General features: G+C 38.6%; 1 protein-coding gene across 1 annotated transcript in view; it reads right to left on the bottom strand.

Moving 5' to 3' along the window:
• The window catches only part of ANKRD32 (ankyrin repeat domain 32), a 39869-nt gene extending 37706 nt beyond the window's left edge, over window positions 1–2163 (bottom strand). Inside the window, exon 1 of the mRNA XM_009993784.1 lies at window positions 2119–2163. Within this exon, the coding sequence (XP_009992086.1) occupies window positions 2119–2163 (45 nt within the window). The remainder of the gene's footprint in view (window positions 1–2118) is intronic.
• Between the last annotated feature and the right edge of the window lie 15098 nt (window positions 2164–17261).

Genomic DNA, 17261 nt, shown 5'->3' with positions numbered 1-17261 from the left:
AGAGCCTGGCCCAGGTTGCCCAGGGAAGCTGTGGCTGCCCCATCCCTGGCAGTGTTGAAGGGCAGGTTGGATGGGGCTTGGAGCAGCCTGGGATGGTGGGAGGTGTCCCTGCCCATGCAGGGGGTTGGATCTAGATCATCTTTAAGGTCCCTTCCAACTCAAACCAGTCCATGATCCTGTGGTTTCTGATCCTCAGCATCCTTTTCTCCTTATCTCAGAGAAACTTCCAGAGTTTCCTGTGCCGCACGGTCCATCAGGGACAGTGACCAGGGATTGCTGCAGCCACGTATCTTAGCAAAGGGATTCCTGCCTCTCTGGTCAAGTTTGAGTTCATATTTTTGGTGTTAGGTTCTTTTGGTTGTGGGTTGTTTTGGGGGTTTTTTTGTGGGTATGTGTTTGGTTTGTTGTTTTTTTTCATCACAAAGAAACATGAGAAGGTCAAGCTAACATTCTGGTTGTACCTCAAGCACTCAGTTTAGAATTTAGAAATATGAGAATGCTCAGATTACGGTTGTTTTTGAAACTTTGTTTTGGTCCCTTGTATATTTGAGAGATGATTTAAGCCTTGATTCCTGTGTCAGGGAGTGCTCTGACTGGATAGTGCACCATAAATCTTCTGGTGCTTTACAGTTAATAAAATCAGCTTTGTAGCTTTTATATCCCTTTCTTACACAGTTGGAGATTAAAAGGCATGCATCCTTATTCAAGCACAAATAAAAAGATGGTTGAATTGCCTTAATGATCCAAATGCAATTCTCTTCTGTTCTGCTAGGCCTCAGGTCTTGTGTTGATGTTTATAAAGTATTCTGGTACCCTTACAGTTTTTCTCATCTTCTCTTTCCTTAGCACTGCCATGATTGTAGTCCTTCTTTCTCACAACCTCTTCACTTTGTCCTTCACTTTGCAACTTTTGGGGTGTTTTTTCTTTTTTGGGGGGGGAATTGCATTTTTTCATCCCTCATTAGCCTTTTGACTCTCTACGTTGAAATTTCTATAACTTTTTTGCAGTAATTGTGGCACAATCCATTCATAAACTTCTCTTTCCTTGTGAAATACGATCTGACATATTTTTTAATCTGGTAAAAGTTATTTTGCTTTAGGTGCTTACAATATTTTCTGACCTGCAGAGAAGCCCATTAGTTGGCTGGTTTACAAGTTCAGAGTTTTTAAAAAAAATATTCATTAGAGCTTTTTTCTTGTGTTACCTCAACATAATGTGTGTACTGGTTGAAGCACTATCATTTGACAGAGCAAAAATCACAACACCATAGACAAATTTTGGTCAAACATTTCATAATCACAGCTTTGTAAAAAAAAAAAAAAAAGAAGCTACACTGAAAAGTCAGTCATAAAAGTATGAAGTGTCTCCACACTGCCTTCATGTGGAGAAAAATCTAACTTTGTGCCCTATTTTAAGTCCATTTTATAAGTGTCTTCAGTGTAAAGCACTGCCTGTCTTAACATTGAAGGAATTTAAAGTTTTTTCTATAGTGATAAGGGATTGCAAGAATTAGAAATAATATCAACATAATATAAATCTGCAGAAGCTAAATTAGCTTATTAATAATTCTTCTGTAAATATACCTGTAGTTTCTTTCATGAGCTGATGAATATAGGAATGGATGAACAATCATTATGAAAATCATTGCTTTTCTTCAAGCCTTACTGATTGTGTAGACCCTCAGTTATTGCAACTTTATGCTTACATTTAAAAACATCTTCTTTATCGTCTTTTCAGGAGGTATCACTTGTGTTTCTTTCTTGCAATCATTTTTCCTACATAGAACATTTCTTTTTCTGATCATTTTAAGTTCAACCTATTTTCCATCTCCTTGCATTCATCTGCCGTTCTGCCAGCTCACATTCCATTAATCTCAGTGAATCCATGAGAGGGACAAATGTAGAGAGTCCAGACCGTTGTTCAGCAACTTCTTCACTGAACTCTGTAAATAATGCCAAGCTAATGACTTCATGTGTGATAGTTCATTCATAAATGAGTTAGTAAACTACACTTCATTAGTGCACTTTCAGTCACTCATTTCTAGGCATAAGGTTTTGTTTGTTATTTCTTCTAAAATACAGGTAGTGGAATGGTTTAATTTTGTGTTTAATACTTACCTTTCCTACTGTGTGTAGTTCAATTTTCTTATCTTTGCCTGACATGATTTAGTCCCTGGCTGCTTGGGCCTTCTTTCTTAACCATGCTAATGTTCTCCTGCCCTGACCTAAATCCACTTTACCTGTCTGGAATACTTAATTGACCTAATTCCCTCACCGACTTTCTAATATTTTCTCCTATGTAGGAGACAATTTGGTTGTGATCAGCAAATTTTTTTTCTTCAAAGTCCTTTCACCATCAATTTTTTTTTTTTTTCAATCCACATAAACTCATTTGGATTGTGTTTGTTAGTTTACTTTTTGGTGTATCTTTAAAAATGTATTTTCTTTGTCTTTTGTGCATTATTATTTCATAAGTAACTGCAGTCAGCATGGTAAATGTGTATGATGGTAGCAGGAATTATATATTTCTATTAATAATTATATGTTGTTTAAAAGCAGCATATATATCCAGAATATCTCAGAATGATTTATTCTCTGTAATAACCCCTCTCTCCCCTCAGTTTTATTTATTAGGCAACTCCCAACAGCATGACTGGTGCCCCACAATGCAGATGAATATGAACCCTTGCTCATAGGCACTAGAAAATCAAATTTGACATAATATAACCAGTAGGGTAACAAGTGGCATGTACACTTTTATCTTCTCTGCTGTTTGCTGTAATTGAGGTCAGCACAGGGTGTAGATGACTGTGGATGGAAAGAGAAAATAAAAATACTAAAAAGTTATGAGAAGGTGTGGCATAAATTCTAATAGGGAAGATAATGAAGTTAGAAGAGCAAGCTAGTATAAAAATACCTTCACAGTGTTACAGGTCTGTCTTTGTATTTTATCAGTGCGTAACTGGCAGATTATCTAAAACTGTTACATACAAGTACCAGACAGATTTGCTACTTAAGGTGAGGTTAAGAGGATATCTAGGGATTCTGTATAACTGTTGTTGTCCCTTAAATTAAGGTGATAACCCTGTCATCAGCAGATCTTGAGGTAACTGTTGTGTTCTTATGTTTGTCATCCACCTCTAAGAATTCCAGGTCCCTTCCAAAGGCAAGCTTATCCTGGGAGATCAGTGTCTCTCCCGTGTGTCATGAAGATTGTAGGAGAAGCACCAATGCTAAAACAATATTTTCATTGGTGTTTTTTTTTTTTTAATTTTATCACAAGTCTTTATCTACTAGACTGAAAAAAGCCAACATGTGTTTTTGTTTTTTTTTCTGTTCACCAAAGAATAGATCTGAAATTAACTGTTGGAGTAATAGCAAAAAAATAGATCATATTCACAGAATCACAGAATCCTAGGGGTTGGAAGGGACCTCAAAAGCTCACCCAGCCCAACCCCCCTGCCAGAGCAGGGTCACCCAGACCACATCACACAGGAACGTGTTCAGGGGGTTGGAATGTCTCCAGAGAAGGAGACACCACAGCCTCTCTGGGCAGCCTGTTCCAGGGCTCTGTCAGTCTCACAACTGCCCATAAGATAGTGGGTTTCTCTTTCAGATGGGCTTTGAGGTACATCTCAATGCAAAATAAGCTGAACACCCCTAGTTGTCATTTTTCTCAGTGAGTCTTCTGAAAAATTCATTTGAATGAACAAGAAGTTTTTCTTAATGACTGATGGTTTCCCATCACACTTGTGGGCTTGGGAGTTGAGAGGAGTTTTGTTATTGTGAATATTACTGAGTGATTGTACTTGTTTTTTTTTATATGCAGCTCTAAAACATACATGTTTTTTTTCCATTGTCACGACCCAGGCAGGGCAACCCAGGGAGATTCCAAGTGGACCCCCTGGATCTCCTTGGAGAGGAGCCTCAGTGCAGTTGGATCCAACCTTATTCTCAGCCCTGGCTCTTCCAGGGAGAGTGACTAAAATGTCAGGGTCCGAGGAAATGCTCGACCCTCAGATACCCCTTGGTCAGACTAAGGTGAAACAACACCTAAGGTTGCTAGTTGGTGATTAGGTTTAATTAGAACTATAAAGGAAATACTTCAATTGTTATCTCAGGCTGATTATTTGCGTAACTAAAGTCACAACACAGATATGTTCAAACCTGAGAAAAAACTGGGTTAGGCCTTGCATCGCTTAATGATTTAGGAAGAAAGGGAGAGGGAGAGAGAGAGAGAGAGAGAAATAGGAGCAGAAAATTTAGGGAGATTGTAGATAACAGAGTCACCAGGTCCTCCATCGTTGCTATCTAGATGTGCAGGCTGTGGGCCATATGTAGGCCATTACCATTGTCTCCATCCTCTCAAATAGTCCTTTTGAAATGCAAACTAGTTTTTGCTAGAGGCCTTGCAATGGTGTTTTGACATTACTTCCCCCAGTAGGTCCTGAGGCCCAGTCCCTCACATCCATCCAGAGCTGTATTCTGTGAGGTAGATGTTCCCTTGTGTAAAGGAGACAGCCGTGGCCCTTTGTGATCTCTACCCCTAGGAGCTTTGTGAGAATTGTCCTCCAGACAGCTTCCTGAAAATAACTTAATGCTGGAAAATTGGCTAGGCCTTTTCCAGAAAGGGATGCTTTGGCAACCCCTTATGCAGAGAAGAATAAAAGAGTTCCTTTGAAACAATAGCATCTCTCCCTCTTCCACTTGCCCAAGGAAGCCATGACATTTATTAGTGTAGGAGATTTTTGCTGTCAGCAATTTCTGCCATCTGGAGTGCCAGTATTGACAAAAGGGCTGTATGGTTACCAGCATTATTGCTCATGAAGTTCATGAGTAAGGGCTGAAGGAAGAGCAGGACTGAAATCCTGTTCTAGGAACAGAGTATCTTTCCAGGAAATGCTGGGGAGCAGGAAAGCTTCCTTTGGGAAGGCATCAGGGGCTCTTCTGTGTAACCATAAACTCTTGTAAGGTTGCCAGCCCCATTTCCCTCCTTGTCCTGCCTCCCCACTCCCAGCAGCATCCTCAAAGACTTACTAGGAAGACCAGAGTAGAATTTAGGTACAGAAGCCCCCTCTACAGAATCTGAGAAATTACTTTACAAGAAGATTTGCCAGTACCATCTGTCAATAGGATCTTGATCTTTTCAGCAATAAGAATGTTGTAAGTGGAATGGTTGTTAATTTAGTTTACTAAAGGTTACTGGGGACTATTGGCCTGTCTACCAGCAGCTAACCGTACTCATGTTTTGGTGTAAACAAATATGACTGTTCCACTCATGAGATTGTGAAGACAGGATGGCAGGAAAGGGAACAAAACAAAAAAAGAGCAGGATGAAGATTAGTGGGGAGACTCATTGGGAGAATTGCATGTGTAGCTATTGGACATACGTGACGTAAATCTGAGGGAAATCATAGAGGCTAATTGAAATGTGGTAAATTAATTGTCAGATTTTAGTTTAAACATTTAGAGTTGCTTTCAGAAACCAATTTGCTGCCATCTGTGGAGGCATAAAATAGACCTTAGTGCATTGTATTTGAATTTGTCTCCATATTTAAATTACTTATATGACAATTTTTTCTAAGCAAAACATCCACCTATTAAATTTTCAGGATAAGTGTTATATTAGAATGAACTTTTCTCTGCAAGAGACAATATGGAATTAATCTAAGACACTGCGCCTAGTTAAAAATGTGAATGTGTACATTGTGTCTGTATAGAAACATACAGGATGGTGTGACATGCTATCTGTGGGCATTTTTTGAAAAAGGCAAAATTCTTTGCTTATCCAACTAATTTGTTACAAAATGTTTATATAGGGTATTGACATATTGAAGTATGAGTGCTTTCTATGGAAAAATTTCTAAAACTATTCTTAAATTGATAGATTTAGGTAATTCTATGAGGAATTAAAAACAAAAGTATCTTCCAGAAATAATCCTTGATTCAAACTGTTGGGTTTTTTTTACAGTTTCCCTGTATACCATGTAGTTTACAATTTGGCTGCATATAATTAGTGGAATTTAACCATAACTTTTGTTATATTTAGTCCTCAAAACTTTGTTTTTTAATCGATTCAGTTAAGTTCCTGGGCTGTGATTTGGGTTTTAAAGACCACAGTGATAGAAAGAATTAATTCTTTCTGAGCTGAGAAGATAAACTTCCATGTTCCCACAGACAACAGTATTCTAAGATGGAATGTGATCACTTTTTGTCAAGGTGTATGTCTTTTTATCTGTTGGAAGGCTTCTCAAGGAATTCACCTCTCTGATGAGCCATGCTTCACATACCAGCTTAACTATATTTATGGACCTCGTTTAGCCTGTAGTTCCTGTGTCAATACTGGTCTTCACCTAAAAGTCTAAGTAACATAGTTAAGCAACTCTTCCCTTTACAACTAAGTGTGTCAGCTAGTTGTCAGCTCTGTGATGTGCCTGATCTTCTCTCTTGAAGAATTCAATTCAGTATCAAATCCAAGTCATCTGAATAGTAATGCAAAATGCTGCCAGAATGTTACTCTGGTGTACTTTATAATTTTCTCTTCATTTTTAAATTTTATGTTTGGTAAAGCTGGAACTCTTACACATTGTTGCTTAATTTTATTTCTCATTAGTTAATATAGGTAAAATAATCAGTGTGAACATTTCTGCTTATCATTTCAGTTTTAGCAAATACGCTACTTATTTAACTTGTCCAAACATGTTGAAGGTATTGAATTTTAAGGCAAAAACATTCACAGTCTGTAAAGGGAACACTGACAAGTTCAGTCAAAAGGGAAAAGAAGAATAATTTATAAAAGGAACTGTAGATAATGATGCCATCCAGTTGTTTTAAAGTGCATCTACCTCACCTTTAATGAATTAGATTTGTCAACAGCATATGTTTTATGCACTACTTCTAATGAAGTGGCATAGCAGCACTGCAGTGTACTTTGAGGTTTATTCCATCAAAGCTTTTTGCTGTCGTAAAGTAGACCTTTTTAAATAATAGATACTAAAAACTACATTTAAATAACATTAAGGTTGTGACACAAACACCAAATGACAAACTTCAGGCAATTCAAAATTAGGGCTGACAACTTGTCATTAACTTGCATTGTTGCTTTTTAAAATAAAGCACAATTGCGTGATTTAAGGATTGAATGTCAGACTTAACTTTAAATTTCTTGGCTTTTGTGGGCTGGAGTTACAACCTTGCTGTCATTTCTGATACAGCTTTTTGCATAACCTCTGTTTTCAGAAAAGTAATAAAAAACAGTGCAAAAAGGACAGGCTTTGTCGGTTTTACTTTTAGTTTAAAATGCAGATATGAAAGTATTGGTCAAGAGCAGGGACTATCCCATTGTCAATTGTTCATGCAGTTCTTTTTAACTTCCTAGTCTTTGCTGGTTTGTCTACATAACTGCTGAGTTACAGGAACTTTGGCCCTGGGGCACTTCAGCTAAAACCCTGGGAAGTGCTAAGAGATCCCACTTCTTCACCACATAAATAATCACTTTAATGAACAGTACTGAATGAAGCAAGAGTTTAATAAATGTAGAAAGCCTTGTAAAAATACTTAAATTTTTGTGAAACAAAAGGAGGTGAACAGAATACTTGAGATGCTTTTTGCATTTTGTTTCTGTTAAAAATGATGGAACTTTATATTCAGGTATGTTTAGCATGCATGTATAAACACAACCCTTTTGGTTCTCTGTAGAGGTTATTTCTCACTAAGTTCTTGAGTCTAATATGTGCAATCTGTCATTTTCATCATACTTATTTCAATGTATATGCAATCATAAACTGGCACAGCTGCTAAGTGGCCAGCCAGCCAACAGGCAGTCACTGCAATCAGCAGCCCTGTGCCACCATCAGTGCTTGTGGAACTGCCTGCTGAATGAGGACAGAAGGGCTTGCACAGGCTAAGTGGCTGGTCCAGGAATATTGTATGATGTTTTTGCCAAGGTAGTTTTTAGCCACCTGATTTGATTCAATACGTTAGTATCCACAGCTACTGCTGGATTCAGCAGTCAGTCTTTGGTTCTTTTAATACAGCTGGATAATTAGAAAATCACAGACTGGTTTGGGCTGAAAGGGACCTTAAAGACTCTCCAGTCCTACCCATTCACCACCCTCGTAGTGAAGAATTTCACAGAATCACAGAATTGTCAGAGTTGGAAGGGACCTCTGGAGATAATCTAGTCGAACCCCCTGCTGAAGCAGGATATCCCAGAGCACATCCCACAGGACTGCATGCAGGGGTGTCTTGAATATGTCCAGAGAATGGAACTTCACAACCTGAGCAGCCTGTCCCAGGGCTCTGTCACCCTCACCATAAATAAGTTCTTCCTTATATTTCAATGTCACTTCTTATGTTCCAGCCTGTGCCTGTTGCTCCTTGTCCTGTCCCTGGGCACCACTGAGTGGAGTCTGGCTCCATCCTCCTTCCACACTTAGATACTTAAAGACATTAACAAGGTCTCCCCTCAGCCTTCTCCTCTCCAGGGAGATGTTCCAACCCCCCAGTCATCTTTATTGCCCTCCCATGGACTCTCTCCAGCAGTTCCCTCTCTCTTGAACTGGGAAGCCACGAACTGGCCCCAGTTCTCCAGATGTGGCCTCACCAGGGCAGAATAGAGGCGCAGGATGACCTCCCTCAACCTTCTGGCCACACTCTCTGTAATGCATCCCAAGATACCATTGGCCTTCTTGGCCACAAGAGCACAATGCTTTTTTTTATTCACATCCAATCTAAATCGATGCTCTTTCAGTTTAAAACCGTTACCCCTTGTTCTCTCTCTATGGGCCTTGATAAAAAGTCTCTCAATTAAAAGCCCCTTCTATATATCGAATGTTCATCTTACACTTCCACCTCTTCTGTTTTCTAAGTTTCTTGTTCTAAAAGTGGGTGACCACAAGGCTGAATACTCTCAATCAAACTACTGAGATATGTGGACCTTGTCTTAAGTATTTCTTATAGCTACTGTATGCTATTTTGGGAGACTTCATGTCCTTCTAATTTCCCATCCTTCACATATCTTGTCTCCATTGCTTTTGTACCTTTGTAACAACACAGTGAAGTGTTACGTAGCACCATGTTTTCTTTAAGTATTAACAGAAACGGAGGCTCCTAAAGTGAAGGCTTTTTTTAACATTTTGAACTGGGACAATTATTTACCAGATGGACCTAAGAAGCATACTGTCTTACTGTATGAGCAGTTTTATATACTACTTAAGCAATTCAGATTGTTATCTGCGAGTGTGTTGCTTCCTCAAATGCTACCTGTTACTAATTTTACTACCTTCTTTTTTACACAGGACCACTGATGAACTATTAATTGAATATTATGCGAAGTCCCATAAAATGTAAAGCAAGATAACGGCTACAGAGAGAACACTTTGAGCAAAGGTATGTATTCATGCAAATTGTACGTTGTTATGTTTTGAAATTGACCTGCTATGAACTATAAAAGCTTAATAAGTTCTAGCTTGGGTGGTTAGATGAGACCTGTGATGTTAATACGAAAAAGTATAGTCAAAAATATATACAGATTTCCGTTGGTTGAAGAAAATTTAGGAGATGCTATGTTTAAATTTGTGTTTTAAAAATTTCTCAGCAAGCTTTGTTCAGATTAACCATTTTATAAATTCTTCTCTCTTTACAACAGCTATAAAACCAAATTGCCTAGATGTTTTAAGTATTAAGAAATGGATAGGAGTGAACTTCAGATTACTGTTCGTAAGATCATAGAAGACCATCCAGTTCCAATCCCCTGCTATGGGCAGGGACACCTCCCACCAGACCAGGTTGCTCTAAGCCCCATCCAACCTGCTCTTCAACACTGCCAGGGAATGGCCAGCCACAATTTCTCAGGGCAACCTGGGCCAGGCTCTCACCACCCTCACAGCAAAGAATTCCTTCCCAATAGCTCATCTCATTCTTCCCTCTTCCATTTTAAAGCAGTTCTCCCTTTTATAATTCCATGCCTTGTCCAAATCCCTCCCCAGCTTTCCTGGAGCCCCTTCAGACACTGGAAGGTGCTCTAAGGTCTCTGTGGAGCCTTCTCTTCTCCAAGCTGAACACCCCAACTCTCCCAGCCTGGCTCCAGAGAGAGCTGCTCCAGCCCTCCCATCGTCTCTGTGGCCTCCTCTGGACTTACTTCAGGAGCTTCATGTCCTTCTTATGCTGGGGTCTCAAGACCTGGACATAGCACTCCAGGTGGGGAACTCACAAGAGCTGAGTAAAGAGGCAGAATCCCTTCCTTGGCCCTGCTGGCCACACTGCTTTTGGTGCAGCCCAGGACATAGTTGGCTTTTCGGGCTGCAAGGACATATGGCCGGTCATGTTGAGCTTCTCATCCACTATCACCCCGAATCCTGCTCCTCCAGGCTGTTAGCAATCCATGAGTTCTCCATGAGTATTCTTTAATCATACTCGCATGGCATTTCCATGGCATGTACCGCCTAGCAGTACAGAGGTAGATGAACTTCACCATCAAATATGACACGTTTCTTAAATACACTGACAGCTGCAGGACTCTTGGTTGCCCTGTGATAAGGAGGAGCTTCAGGCTGGAGCATGAGAGCACAGTTTGAGATCCTTGAGGAGAAGCAAGTTCCATTCACGATAACTATCCCTTTATTTTCCTTTCTTTTTTCTTCAGCAGTAATGGAAAGGTATTGTAAGTAAATATTCTTTAAAAGTTCCACTGGGTTAGGCTTTTTTAAAAATTCTTTTGTAGCATCATAGTTTCAATAACTTGTAATTCCTGCCAAGAAATAAAAATGTAATATCTGATCATATAAGTTACTGAGTGAGAGAAAACTGGATTGAAATATAGAGTATGGTCTGGGAAGACAAAGCTACCTCTGAGCAACCATTTGAAAAAAATGGTTTATATATGGCTTATGAATTAGCAAGAAACTCCTGTCTTAAAAAAAAAAAAAAATTCAAGTCTAGCTTCCCTAATAGTTACAGAACTACAAATCAGTTGGACAGAAGGTTTAGTTTTTTACAATTACTGTGATTACTGTTAAGTAGATGTGGTGTAAACATGCTTTCATATCAGGCAGTATATTTGTATAATTGTAATTTAATATACTGTTGTACAGATGTCTTTCCTGTCTCCTACTTCCAATGTTTTTAGTAGTGCTTAAACCCGAAATGGTAGGAGAGATTGCTGTCCTTTTTGAACCTATAAAGCTAGCTGGTATCAGTTATGAGTTCTGCTCTGAGTTAACTAGAAGCCAAGACTAAGTCAAGACTAAGCTCTTCACTTAAAGAGGCTTAAATCAATGTATTTTTATATAAAACTGCCAATAGCGTTGCTCTTTGTGTTACTTACATGAGTTTCTTGCTCCTCTAAGTTGTCTTTTGATCGGATCATTTTTTTAGAATAAAGGAACACAGAGGTCCAATCTGATGCAGACCTGTGGTAGAATCAGTGTTATGCTTTGATTAGGAGTGCTAAAGGAGGAAAATTCAGGAGTCTGTTAAAAGTCTTGCTCTTCACTAGGAAGGGAAAAAAAACAACAGAAGGCAATCAGGAGGATGTCTGGCCATGAAGATGAGTGATCATGGAGAGCCAGTTGCCAGCTCAGAACAGTAAAATTCTGCTGGATCAGTAGAAAGCAAAATTCTCCTGCTGTGGAAATCTGAACACCATCTACACATATACCTCTGCATTTCACAGTGATTTTATGGACTCCTCAAAGATACACACTTCCATTGTTATGGTGTATTCTGACTAGTTACCAAAGAATCTTTTAAAACAGCTTTGATTACTCTTAAATTAGGCCTGTGCATGGGATGGGTAGTCTAAGGTATTTAAACAAATACTTTTTGTGAGGCTTCTGATGGGAAGCATCTCCGTTATTGTGTTTTCCTTTTTTATAGCTAGTAACACTTCAAACCTGATTGCAACTTTAAATAAGTCAAAATCCTAAGAAGCAATAGACTTCCAGATGATTAGAGAGACTGGTGTGCCTATGTGAAGGAAATATTTTATATAGATATGTATTATGCTTTGATTAATCCACGTAAACTTCAAGTAGAATGCTAATTACACAATACTGTGCCTCATCAGAGAAATCAATTACTTTTAAACTGATGTATGTGAAGCAGGGAGTTATGTTATCAAGCTTACTTTGAAGACAAACCAACAGAGAGGAAAATTATTACAGATCACATCCTTTTGCAGAAGCTTATTTCCCTTGAACATGTTTCCTGTTGTCAAATGCTAACCTTTCTTGGACTGTTGCTGATGTAGTTGAATATAAAGTCTTCCTTGAAATCCTGATTTGTATTACATGTTAGCAGCAACCATTTGGTCAATCTTAGAAATGTAAAATGATCTTGAAACTGATCCTATGAGATCTCCTAAACTGAAATTGTTTGTATAATCTTTTTCTTAATTCAGTTAGCTTATGACATGCAATCAGCACCTTTTGCAAGCAATTTTTTCTCTGACTTGAAAGTGCTGGCTTCTTTAAACACAATTACAGTTGTTGGTTTAGTAGTCCTGTGAGTCAATCTACACTAAACAAGAAGCTTTTATCACACCCTTGGCAGCTTCAGTGAAAATTAAAAGCATGCTTTACTGTAGAGATTGTCAAGAGTGGAAATAATATTTGTCCAGTTGGACAGCTTGCTTTTGTAGTTGCTAAATGAAAGTTGAGATTCTGTCTCTTCCTTGAAAGCTTCTGTGTCAAGAAGGTAATTTGGACTGTTTGTGGTTTGACAGGGATTATTAAAATCAGATGAAGTGAAGGGAAGGAAGTGTGAGAAAGCAAAATTGACAGTGACACTCTCTATTATTTGCAGCTTGGATCATGATGACTATGTTGATATGATAGATTCTAAATGTTAGGTTCACTGCTGGAATATGTTAAGCAGCAAATACAGTAAAATGCAGTTATAGATTATTTTTCTGATTTAACACAAAGTCATCCGGCAGTTATTTTCATTGGGAAGATGAAGAGGGGGATTGCAGCAGAAAACAAAAGACCAAAGGGCAAATAGAAGGAAAAGGGAGAAAGAATTTAATATTCTCCTTTGTGATTCCATTTTTTTTTTTATTCCTTATTTTTTATTTTTTATTTTTTTAAATTCAAACAGCTTGCTAGTATACTTCAGAGACAATAAAATTAAGGATTCAGAATGAATGGCTCAGGTAATAACATTTCTTTTTCCAATGACTTTGATTTTGGTAGGAATTTTTTTGCTGTAATAGTTTTACATAGAGTGAGCTGAAGTCTTAATGATTACTGTTTCACATCAATTTTTCATGACTTGCATCTTACATGTTATTTTTAAATAGTGATCTTTTCTGCCACTTTGAGTTAAATAATTAAAAAACTTAAATTAGTGCAATATTCATATAGCTTTAATTGCTGAAGATACATTAGCTGCACACTGTGCGTCTTTTGGTGTCAGTGAATATACAATGTATTATTTAAAATTAATCCGTTGTTTTGTCTCTTGGTTGTACAGGTAAACTTTCAATTTTTGAATAGGCAAGTTAGTGCAGAAGTAAGTGATTAGTCAAGTTTGAAGATCAGTCTCATTTTTATGTGGTTTCCTTTTCTGTTTTCTGGCATGGGAACTTTGTGAAAAATTCTATTTGGGGGCAATTTTCTGAGTAAAGTTTTAGGAATTTGTAGGAAATTAGACAACTGAAAAGAAACCAGGTGACACATGAAAGCCTTTGCTGTTATTTAGCACAGCCCTAGCTTCGTATCTTTCAAACAGCAACATGCAACGTTTGAACAGTTAAGCCATGCCAAAATGGCAAGTCTCTCATCTTCACCTGTCGTCAGAGTAGAGTGAAACACATTAGCATCCAGAGTGATTCATCTCCCAGAACAAAAGGGGTAAGGGAGCAGAGTGACTGAGGGAAAAGGGTTTATATAGAGTTGCTCACAGACTTGCAAAATAAGGACTGCCAAGAGAGAAGAAAGGGGGTGTTGTTGAAAGCGGGGTGGAGACACTGGTGAAGGGGGTAACAGAGCACAACAGACTCGTGATGTGAGAGGAGGGTGCGAGACCCTGGTCTGGTCTGGAAAGGAGGAGGTGAAACGCAGACAACCACCCTGAGACAAACCCTGAAATAAAAGCAGATTGGAAATGTGTGTACAGGATAATCCTAGAGGGAGCTAAAAGGCACAGCAGTGAGCTGCTCCTGTGCAAGAAGTGAAAATGTGTATTTCTGTACTTGCAGAAGCCTGACCTTGTACTATCAGGAAGTTAGATTAGCATTACGGTTTTCTGGTCTAATGGAAAAAGTACCTACCAGCCTGAGGTCCTGCCTCAGCTGTGGGTGATTCAAGGTAGAGTAAAAGACAGCCTTTAATCAGAAGAGCTCATTATATGAATAAGAATCACAGAATCACAGAACTATTCAGGTTGGAAAAGCCCCTTGGGATCCCCCACCCACTCCAACCACCAACCCTACTCTACAAAGTTCTCCCCTAAACCATCTCCACCAACACCACATCCAAACCACCCTTCAACACATCCAGGGATGGTGACTCCACCACCTCCCTGGGCAGCCTTGTTCCAGTGTCTAACCACTCTTTCTGTGAAAAAAAAATTCCTAATGTCCGGTTTAAACCTCCCCTGTTGCAGCTGGAAGCCAACAGTAAGACAAAGGAAGGAGAGGAACAAAATAGCATTCCTGTTTTAATCAAATTTAAATAATAGGAGTAGGTGGTTTACCCAGCTCCTGCTTTGTAGTGGGGTTAGTAGTTGTGTGGTGGAACTTGGAACTCTACTCACAAGGGTACAATGCTTGCAACTGACTATAATTGTGTGTCATCAAGGAGGGAGTTAGAGATTGCTGTGTTGGTAGTGTGTAGAAGACATAAATCAGGCCACTTTCACACTTTGAAGTGGCACTTCATTGGTTTGACATTAATAAGCAAAACACATAGTACTTAGTTGTTATTAGTCATTATCACACAAGATTAAAACACTTACTCCTTAACAAGCTTATTCTAAACTCTTGAGTATACAGTACCACAAAGCTGATGCACCATAGCTCTCATTCCTTGATGGTCTCTGTTACTGAAGCAGCTAGCCTTAAGCTCTTTAATGAGGAAAATTATTAACATAATAAGCAACTTTCCCCACAATACCTTCCTTTGTATTTTATGCATCTTACACTCCTCAAAGGGATAGGGAGTGTGTCATTTGCTCTCCACATAATCAGACGTTTTGGTTTTGCCAAGCACCATTTCTGTTTATTCTGCAGGTTTCTTTTGGTTCCAATGGATATATTTCTTGCTATTTGTTTGAATACTTTTCTCTGATGTTGCATATTTTCCTGTTTGCATGTTTTCTTGAGCCCCTTTGTGCAACTGTACCAGAAGTTTCTGTTTGTTCCTTTGCAGTTGTGTGCATCTGTTGAGCTGAGTCGCAACATTTCACTGGTTGTGCTGTTGTTGGTAGTGTTGGAATGCTGTAGGATGCTTCTGCATTGTCAGCTGTAATGCTGGCTTTGTGACCTGGTGTCCCTTCTCCTTTCAAATAAATATTAATTACCTCATTCTTTAAAAGGTGGAGGTAGGTTTGCTGTGCCTGGAAGCGTGGGTTCAGGAGTACTGCAGCTGTGAGATGGCACTCTGATGTTAATCCTGAGTGGGAAGTGACAAGAGTACACTTCAGCCTCAACAGTTCATCACCTGACAGCAAACAGTTTCTAACAAGTAGGGCTGCTCAGAGAGAGGGAAAATCAAGCTTACTATTGGCCATTTCATGGCAGAACGTTTATTGGTGCTTAGAGATGGAAATACTCTGTTACCTCCTTCAGCTACTGATTGGACATTATGCATTGTAAACAGCATAGTGTTAGAGCTGTGTATTGTATAGCCTATTGTTAGCTATTAATCATGGTATAAAAATGTGGAAGTGAAAGGCTATCACTTCCAATTGGAAGGAGTTGTCTTTTTTACCCCCTACATTTGAGGGCAGTGACAAATGTCAACTGCTTATCTTCATAGTTACTTCTGTATCTCTGTGGCATCATTCACTAGTGATATTCCTATAGTGCTTTGTGTACACAAGTAGCAGAAATAAAAAAAGTACAAATTACAGAATGTATTATTAGAAGAACGTTTAAAATTCAGGTAGGTTATGGTTTGTTTGGACTTCCTCTAGGTTAGTTAGGGCTGGGGGACAGCTGCCCTTCCCAGATGTGTTGATTTTACCATGTTACTCGATCAAATGCTCATAATTTTAAATATACCTCTGTTCTGTTGGAATCCATCTGTCTCCTTGTGTCTAGTAAGCAGAAGTTAATTGGATCAGGCCATGTTTTCCAGTGTCTGTCTGTGGAATTAGTATGAAGAGCAAATAGAGAGAAATAATAAGCTCAAAATCTAGCATTTCAGTGTTTACAGTGTTTTCAAGTACAAAAGGTAAGGTATTTTTTTTAGACATTCAGAACACAGCAGGTCAGAGGAGATGCTCCTGGCAAAAGAGAATATGAAATATTTTGCATAGATCCAGGGTTAATTTCAAATGCATAATAGTTGTACAGATTTTTATTCTTGATACAAACAACACAAATGCATTTCACAATTTATACAATGTAGTGTTTTTACTGCAAGTGTCATAAATTTGTTTATATTTTGGCATATGTTAGTTTGTGCGGATGTAATTTAACATTTCAGTTCCTACTGAAATATATAGTTCAGTTGTCAGCTGAGACACTTTTCCTTGGATAATTCGTTTTTAGTGCAGGTCTTTCAGTTGTGGGACAGGTGTGTTTTTCTTTTTTTTTCTTTTAAAAAACCCCACAAAACTAAACCCGGAAAAAATCATAAGGTAGTGTCAGTATTTGTGGTTAGCAGACATCCCACTTTCCACCTTCTGTTCCCTGGAAAGGGTCATTCAGCCAAATGGAAGGGAAGGGACCTGGAACCTTTTCCTAAAGACGTGTCCTAATAAATGGAGATAAAGGTCACCAGAGACTTTTGGTGTGCCTCTGCAGAGGCCATGGTCAGCAGAATCTAATGCACACAGTGATTAAACATTTCTTGTTGATTTCTAAGGCATAATTTACTTTTCTGTCAGTATTTTATGTAAGAGACTGATTTGTTTTGATAGTATGTGGTGGCTGTTTTTCTCCAGAACCACTGGAGCTAGGAATAATTGTATATTTTGGTAACGTAACACATTAATCTCCTGCTTGTTTGTGATAGCAGCTGTTAAAAGCTTGTTGAAATAGAAAAGTAATGTGAGTAGAAAATTTTTTTAAAGCAAGAGCATTATACTAAATA

Source organism: Chaetura pelagica, unplaced genomic scaffold (assembly GCF_000747805.2).
Source record: "Chaetura pelagica isolate M959 unplaced genomic scaffold, ChaPel_1.0 scaffold423, whole genome shotgun sequence".
Classification (NCBI taxonomy): Eukaryota; Metazoa; Chordata; class Aves; order Apodiformes; family Apodidae; genus Chaetura; species Chaetura pelagica.
This window is presented reverse-complemented; position numbering and strand designations above follow the sequence as displayed.